General features: G+C 36.5%; 1 protein-coding gene across 1 annotated transcript; it reads right to left on the reverse strand.

Annotated features, from left to right (window-relative positions):
• Positions 1–2,541: 2,541 nt before the first annotated feature.
• LOC115066237 (odorant receptor 88a) lies at positions 2,542–4,152 on the reverse strand. The gene is made up of 4 exons (XM_049451660.1): positions 3,259–4,152; positions 2,996–3,197; positions 2,770–2,925; positions 2,542–2,713 (listed from the first exon to the last, which is right to left on the reverse strand). The coding sequence occupies exons 1-4, from the start codon at positions 4,083–4,085 to the stop codon at positions 2,663–2,665; spliced, it is 1,236 nt and encodes a 411-aa protein (XP_049307617.1). The 5' UTR covers positions 4,086–4,152; the 3' UTR covers positions 2,542–2,662.
• Between the last annotated feature and the right edge of the window lie 4,887 nt (positions 4,153–9,039).

The following is a 9,039-nucleotide window of genomic DNA, read 5'->3' on the forward strand; positions in this document are numbered from 1 at the left end:
AAACAGTAGTCGACTGTATCAAAATGAGCCGAATCCATCGAAAGCTTTTTGCGAACGAAGCACTTTCGAGCAAATGGTCGTCTAACTATTTTTTTAGAAAAACTGCAAATGTCGCAACCATGCAACTAAAACCAGGCAGAACGGTAAATTCTGACTGATATACAACTACCTTTGTGTCAGTTGTCTTTCAAGAAATCAGGAAAACCAATCACCAAAGACGGATCATAGTTCATCTGAACAAAGCAAAAACGGTGAAACTGCAGTTTTTAGCATATAGACCTTCCAGTGATTTTTTGGTATTTTAGTTTAATGGCAGTTTAAATTGATGATATGGGTTTAATAAGTGATTTACTATTAAGTAGTGCACCCAACCAGTTTGAGAGACTTGGGATAGCTTCCAAAATCCGATCAACACCAGAAAGATTTTGTCTAATAAAGGTTGGTCATCAACAGGCATGCGGCCGATTGCTTTTCTGTCTGGAGACAACTTCTCTTATCCTCAATAAATCTTTCGAAAACAGCTTAAAACTTGAGATATTTCCACAAGTCCGACAACATCGAGGTGCACTCGGGACTAGTATATAGGATCTATATGCCCACTCATTTAATACGCTGTTTTAATATTATATGAGGTCTCAGTAGTGAAATAACTATTATAGTCATTACTAGTCACTAACAGAATTAAATATTAGGTTGAAATAAAAAGAATTTTTAATAAATTAATTTCTTTTTAATAAATATTTTTAAAATGCAGCAAATAGTCACAATTATTTATTTAATTACTTAATGGTCAAAAGGACTGTTACAATTAATTATCCAATAAAGTTTGCTTTGGCAAAAGTTTTTTTGGTGTATACTTTTTACAAGAAATTAAAATGAAAACAAATTTTGTTGAGCACTTCTTAACGGATAGTTTAGAACTCGGAAACAGATTATCTATGTCACCAAAAATACCACATATTCTTTGTGTGACCCTTGACATGCTGCCCCTAACAGATGTTGCTTTGCTGTAGCAATACTCTCAAATGTCAGTGCTAAATGCCCACGATCGGTTATAGTTCCCGGTCGAATTCTGGTAGATTCGATTCGAGATTTAAGCACATGGCATTGCGACGATGTCAATTACTTTTAGGCTTACCATATACAAGTACTTTTGTATTTTTTTCAATGTTTCTTAATGAACTCTCCGAACTTCTGAATACTCCCAAGTTCTGGTGAAACATAAATGATCCGGTTTGAATAAGCCGATGGTTTCAACAAGATGGCACCACTCCTCACACATCGCATCAGTCAATAGATTTATTGAGAGAACACTTAGGAGAGCAGATAGTTTCACGTTTTGAACAGGTCGATTGGCCGCCAGATTCGTGTGATATCACATCAGTAGACTTTTTTCTGTGGGGATATGTAAAGTCTAAGGTTTATGCGGACAATCCCGCTTCGATTCAGGGCTTGGATAAAAACCTCACGCTTGTCATTCGACAGTTACTATTCGAAATGCTCACAGAAGTCATTGAAAATTGAACTCAACGGATGGACCATCTGAGACGTAGCCACGACCAACATTTGAAAGAGATAATCTTGAAGAAATAAATGTCAATGAATTCTCTTTTGAACGATAATAAATTTTTCCCAATGAATTTGAAGTTTCTGTTAGTAGGAAACCTTGGAATAGATCACTCTTTAGAAAATCGTTGGAAAAACCTCGCTTTTCGAAAATATTGGCAACCACGAATTTCGCTGTCTGGATGTTTTGAGCAATTTATGATTGATTTTTTTTTATTCTGTCATCCGTTTTCGTCACATGTTTTTTTGTCGCAACATTCTCAAATGGCAGTATTTAAAGCCATCTAAAAGTAAGAGGTACGTGGTGTTTTAGCCTATATCAAACAAATATGGAAGAGATTTGAGGAGAAAGTGTTGAGATGATCCTGTCTTGTCAGCTGGCTTCCGTTAAATTATCTTACTGCATGAATCCCATTCGGACAGATTCCAGTTAAAACTCGTACAGCCATTGAAAAATGGTCTTTGCAGAGAGCGTAAAGTCCATTCGACCTTTTCCTATTTACTGTGGGCCAGAAAGACCTTGCGACTGCATAGCTGCTAGCAGTTGACGAACGCTTGCCGACTAACAATCCATTAGTAAAGCGCGAGAAGCCAACAGAACCCCTAACCGTTCCCATTCCGTAGTTATTGAGACTGAAGTACTCGTCCTTAGTCAGCTCATCAGTCTTGCAGTCTCCTTCAATACTGCCGTGGTCAAGCACGGAATGGTTTCTAATCACGTAGTAACTTGATGCTCGATATAAGGAGACTAACCATCATTTTACTATTCTTGCGCGCACATTCGGAGAGCGCAGGGTTAATTTAGGAGTGGATTAGATGAAGGGTTGTACTTACCATTGATTCTTAAAAACCTTAAACCGAACTTGTGGAAATTTATCTACTCTTAGTGAAAAGTATAGAATCCGCTTTTGGAGGTTGTTATTACTTCGTTGTAGTCGAAGTTAATGAGTAAATCATGAACGCTTTTTCGAAATGTTTTTTTTTAACAATCAATTTATTTTATTTAAAAATTTTTGCAAAATTTCACCTACATTCGTTAGTGCAACATATTCGTAATCTTTTTGAGAAAAACCAAACCAACCAACCATAACTATGTCTAACCCTTTGCCTTCAAAAAAGTTAGCAATTGATAAGCCAACATCATCATCTAAATAGAAAAATTGAAATATTAATAAGGTGTCAAGCAACACAGGTTGAACATACATCCTGAAAATGCTTCATATTGACATAGAACATATTGAAAACAGTTAATCTGAACGGTTCATTCGTGCTTTGTATCCACATCAGCGTATATTTTCCAAAACGTATCGAGCTGTCATACCACTGCTGTTCGTAGATTCTTTCATTTATGCGTGCAGTCTGTTTCACAAGTTCATATTACAAAAATTTAGTGTAAAGAAGAGCAAAACTCAGCATAATTTATACTCACCACTGTCTCCAGCATTTGACCCCACTTGGAGGCATCGTAGATCAACCAAACCTCTACGAATAAAGGTATAGTATAATTTATGATTTGCAAATTGTTTTTAGCCTCGGTAATTAGAACCACATTGAAACATATGGATATAGCGATGCCCGCATCCGAGGATAATATTGAAAAATTAAACAAGTCATTCAATTGGACGGCCAAACTAAAGTTGCATGAAACGATAAGATCTATGAAGTTATATAAACACGTGATTAAACACATACTTATTGAGATATTGATGCATATATATGTAGTCGTGTAGCTGCTTGAAGACTGCATCCGATTTTGTGGGATCCATAGCATCCGGCACATTCATTTCCGCTAAAAGTTTACCCAAATACTCATAATACATACATAACTGTGAAATTAAAATCACAAATATTTGATCCCAAACGACCAGCATGTGAGACGCTGCCGTAGCTAAAAACAGTTCATACACGTATATGTAGGGATAAGTAGAAACCTTATCTTTGACACCAAACGGTAACCACGAAGCATTCACATGAAATTCTTCGCTTACAGGCGCGTCTGATTTGAAACCGTGAAATGCCATAAATTTCACAAACGGCATAAAGATGAAGCCGCACACGGAAACCGTCAAAAACCAGTGGAGGTAGAAGAAACGCTTTTTTATATAGTTATGTACCTTCTCGACCTCCATATGTTGCTGCAGATGTTCGCTACGTGGAAATATACGATCGATAGCATTGAACATTTTCAAGAGTTTACCACGATTTAGGCCCAACATAAAACCACGCATCGTCATTACCAAGCCCATGCCGAAAACGGCGAAGACTTCCTGTGCCTTGGTGACATCCCTGTCGTTGATGGCTATGGCAGTCTTAATGACATTGCCCGTGCAGTCCACCACTGCCAGAAATAGCAAAAAGTTTAGTATATTTGATTTCGGTATTACTAAACGTCCATTAACACGCTTAAATTCTACGTATTTAAGGCCGAGATAACGTTGATACGGATGCTCAATAGCGCAGAGATCTTCTATTGCACAAAGTTTCGATTTCGCGCCAAACACTTCCTGCTGCGGCGCCATGATGTCGCCACGGAGAGGATTCAATAATGTTGACTGCCTTCAAAGCAAATGAGCTTTGTTATAAAAACGAGAAAGTAAGACTTTTATACTGAAAATAATTTCCAAAGTACAGTGAAGTCTATGATATTTGTACTTTTTGTCATAAAAAATTGCAATTTTTCATTTTTGGAGTAATAGATTATTAGATTTTATTAGAACACATTTTACTAGCTTAAAGAATATAAAATATATTTTGAAAATATATTTCCATACGTGGTGCCTCTATTGACCTTTCATAGTGCACATACACTTCTCTACTCCGCAACGATAATTCTGTCGCAGTGAAAAGAACTTATTAAACGTCTGAGGTTCGATACAACCTCAAACCGTTCCACCGCACTGATGAAGTTTCCGGCTGCACATGAGTGAACGCTCCCTCAATGTCTAGGAATGTCATATTTCTTATGTTGCTGGCTCTTTCCAGCTATGACGCATTGCCGTATAGAGCAGTGCTTATTGATCTGCCTTTACCAAAGGCATTTTGAGCCCATAATATAGTGTTTATCGATATGCATACTGTCCGTGATTCATTTCATGAAATTCTGACTTCTAAAAGCAAGAATTTTCATATTTCAAAAAAATCACGTTTATACTATATACCATTTATAGATCAAAATGTCGATTGTTATGCGAGTTTATATATTATACCAAGTACAGTCATGTTCGATTCGCTACTGCCTCGCTCACTATGTTTGAACGCTGTCTCTCTTTCTTAGCAAACCTTTGTAACGGCAACAATAGCATAATTTTTATATTTAAAGTGGTATAAACGGTTAATATGCTAACTCTGTGTGATTAAATCAATCAATTAACTTATGCCAGTTGTTTGTTCGTTTCGCGTCACTTGTATAAGGTATATTTTCATTGAGCTTAGTTTGATAAAAAAGTATTCACTGTAATGCAAAAGTTATCAGTTAATTTGCTAATAGTATAAATATCCAATTTAGTTAAGAATTTTTAATCAAGTATTTGCCATTATTTAATTGTGAAATTATTATTTAATTGTATTTAAAAATTCTTTTTGCGCCCTACAAGTTGGAAAGGGTTTGTAATATACTAAAATATTGTATATCTTTTGGTCATATTCTGTTAGACATTATAACAATTAAAGGGTAATCCATTTCCCTACAGGTTCCCTACTGTTTTAAAGAAAAAACACAAAACCTTCAAACATAATGGGGAATATTTATTAGCATTCGAGAGAACATTCTTTGGCATTAATTTTTAAAGGTCTCAGATGATCCATCCGTTTAATCTAATTTTCGATGATTTCGTTTTTCATCCCGACTTGTAACTGGGGAATGATACGCGTGATGTTTTGCTCTGAGACCTAAATTGAAGCGGGATTGTCAGCGCAGACTTTAGACTTTCTATATTCCCAGAGAAAAAAATCTAACAGTGCGATATCACACGATCTTGGTGGCCAATAGACCGGCTCAAAACGTGATATTATCTGCTCAGCGAAGTATTCTGTCACGAAGTGTTCGACTCACCCGTGATCTGTCAAACAAAATGCTATTGAAAAATGTATCTCTACTTGGGTCACCGCTTAGATCCATAACAATTTTTTGTTCCAACGGCTTTTTTATTTAATCATTTCTTCAACTTTAACTGTAAACATCTAGAACTAGAACCGATTAAAATAGACTAAGGTTCCATTTTTGCATATTGGGATTTGACAACCCTAATTGCAATCTGATTATTCACAACTTGATCGTAAAGGACATACGAAAGCTATTTGTGTTGTGTACAGTGACTTAAAATATTCATCTCGGCTAAAAAACTTTCGTGATGACTTAATTCAGCAATACTGCATCGATCAACTGAGCTCAATTATTGGCGATGAATCTCCATCAAGGACCAGTGTTTATCGTTGGTATGGTGAATTCAATCGAGGTCGTAAATCACTCCAAGACGAGTTCCACGAAGGTCATGCAAAATTAGTTGTTGTTCCGGAAGATCATCCTGTGACCTATCGATTGAGACTGATATGGGTATTACTGGGGCTAGCAACATTGTAAATTAAACAGTATCAAAATGAGCCGAATCCATCGAAAGCTATTCGCGGACGAAGCACATTCGAGCAAATGGTTGTCTATTTTTTTTTTGAAAAAACTGAAAATGTTGCAACCATGCAACTAAAACCAGGCAGAACAGTAAATTCTGACTGATATACAACTATATTTGTGTCAGTTGTCTTTCAAGAAATCAGGAAAACCAACCGCCAAAACGGATCGTAGTTCATCTGAACAAAGCAAAAAACAGTGAAACAGCATTTTTGAGCATTTAGAGCTTCCAGTGATTTTTTGGTTTTTAGTATAATGACAGTTTAAATTGATGATATGTGATAAGATAATAAGTGATTTACTATTAAGTAGTGCACCCAACCAGTTTGAGAGACTTGGGATAGCTTCCAAAATCCGATCAACACCAGAAAGATTTTGTCTAATAAATGTTGGTCATCAACAGGCATGCGACCGATTGCTTTTCTGTCTCGAGACAACTTCTCTTATCCTCAATAAATCTTTCGAAAACAGCTTAAAACTTAAGATACTTTCCACAGGTCCGACAACGTCGAGGTGCATTCAGGACTAGTATATAAGATCTACATTTTCCCACTCATTTAATACGCTGTTTTAATATTATATGAGGTCTTAGTAATGAAACTATTATAGTCATTACTATTCACTAACAGAATTAAATATTAGGTTGAAATAAAAAGAATTTTTAATAAATTAATTTCTCTTTAATGACAATTTTTAAAATGCAGCAATTAGTCACAATTATTTATTTAATTACTTAATGTTCAAAGGGACTGTTACAATTGATTATCCAATAAAGTTTGCATTGGGAAAAGTTTTTTTGGTGCATACTTTTTATAAAAAATTAAAATGAAAATAATTTTTGTTGAGCACGTCTTAACGGATAGTATAGAACTCGGCAACAGATTATCTATGTCACCAAAAATTACCACATATTCTTTGTGTGACCCATGACATGCTGCCCCTAACAGATGTCGTTTGCTCTAGCAATACTCTCAAATGTCAGTGCTAAATGCCCACAATCGGTTATAGTTCACGGATCTGGGTAGATTAGATTCTTTAACAGATCCAGGTTACACATGCTTAATCACATTTCATTGCGACGATCTCAATTACTTTAAGGCTTACCATATACAAGTAGTTTTGTATTTTCTATGTTTCTTAATGAACTCTCCGAATTTCTGAATATTCCCAAGTTCTGGTGAAACATAAATGATCCGGTTTTAATAAGCCGATTAGTAGGTTAGGTTAGTTAAATCTTAAGCCTCAACAGAAGGCCGTTCATTTATCGCAGATCTGCTTAGGGGTTTGAGTCTCGTTGCCGTTAGTTCTCCGGGTAGTTTGAAATGTAAGATCCAAACTATCTTAGCCTTGAAACGTTAAGATGTTTACCTACCGTCTTCTTCTACTCAACTTCTAAAATAAGTAAGCTAACTAAGTGAGCCTTGTTTGGGCAGTGATTAGTTAGTAGCTTTCTAACTAGGGAGAGGAGAACTTCGCCGAACCGATTACGTGAAAATATGTTTTATTTAGAACTGTTCCATGGATATCTAATATCATAATTTAATAAGAAGCCGAAATCATTCAAAAGCAAGGAAATTGTTGTTAAAACGCTAGAAAATGGTCGTTTTTGCAACGGACTAGTGTGACTGGTGATGGAATATGGATCCATTGTGTCAATATTAAACGCAAATTCATATATGAAATCTGTCCAACCCGCCAAATCAACGACAAGGTCGAATAGCCAAGATACCAAAGTAATGGTCTGTGGTTGATGGAATCAGAAGGGCATGCCGTATTACGTTATGAGCTTCTAACAATGGGTGGAATCGTTATTGGAGAACGCTAGCGACAAGAACTCATCAATTTGAAGCGAAAAATTACAGAAAAATTTATGAAATTTCGACGAAGACGCATGACATTTTCTAGCTATATGCTATAGACCGATCTAAACAATTTCTTTGTGGATTGTGCTGTTGCTTTGGGTAATAAGCTGTGCCAAATTTCGTCAATATATCTTGTTAATTAAAATTTTTTTTCATACAAGGGCTGGATTTTGAGTCATAAGTTTGTATGACAGCTATGTGCTATAATAGTCCGATCTGAACAATTTCTTTGAAAATTGTGTTGAGACAAAGTATTCCTTATTGGATCATATTTGATCAAATAGACCACCTCCAGAACGCAGTGGAGAAAATGTAGCAGTGGATAGTCGACTCGGCGCCGTTCGCAGCAACTCGGACCGATGTACGGAACAACTTGGTGTATTTTCTTTAAAAGCGTACGAAATACAGTTTGTGCAAGCACCGAATTCGCTCGACCTTCCCAAAGGACATCGTTTCGCTTTATGGACTCTTCACAAGTTCCAAAAAGATTCCACGTTTCGAGCCAAATTTTGTTCAGACCTATTTCTACTGCAATGGGTATGTAAACAAGCAAAATTGGCGCATTTGAGTCGAAGAGCAGCCTGAAGAGATTCAAGAGTTGATATTTCATCCAGAAAAAATAACGATTTGGTTGTGGGCCGGTGGAATTATCGATCCACATGTCTTCAAAAATGATGCCGGGGAGGACGTAACCGTTAATGGCGACCGTTATCGCGCTATTATAACCGACTATTTCAACAAGATGACGGCACTCCTCATATAACGCATCAGTCAGTGGATTTATTGAGAGAACACTTAAGAGAGCAGATAATTTCACGTTTTGAACAGGTCGATTGGCCATCAAGATTGTGTGATATCACACCGTTAGGCTTTTTTCTGTGGAGATATGAAAAGTCTAAGGTTTATACGGACAATTCCACGTCAATGCGGACCTTATTCACGGTATAGAAACGTACGAACTGTGGACCCAACAGTGTTTTGGATGTG

This window comes from Bactrocera dorsalis, chromosome 3 (assembly GCF_023373825.1).
Source record: "Bactrocera dorsalis isolate Fly_Bdor chromosome 3, ASM2337382v1, whole genome shotgun sequence".
NCBI classification, from domain to species: domain Eukaryota; kingdom Metazoa; phylum Arthropoda; class Insecta; order Diptera; family Tephritidae; genus Bactrocera; species Bactrocera dorsalis.

Bases quoted from the DNA above. Each gene is read 5' to 3' on its own strand.
- LOC115066237 (XM_049451660.1), bottom strand. From the start codon at position 4,085: ATGGCGCCGCAGCAGGAAGTGTTTGGCGCGAAATCGAAACTTTGTGCA. The intron at 3,198-3,258 runs GTATGTGTTTAA...ATGCAACTTTAG, and splicing joins ATGCATCAATATCTCAATAA to TTTGGCCGTCCAATTGAATG. The intron at 2,714-2,769 runs GTATGTTCAACC...TTTTCTATTTAG, and splicing joins ATATGAAGCATTTTCAGGAT to ATGATGATGTTGGCTTATCA.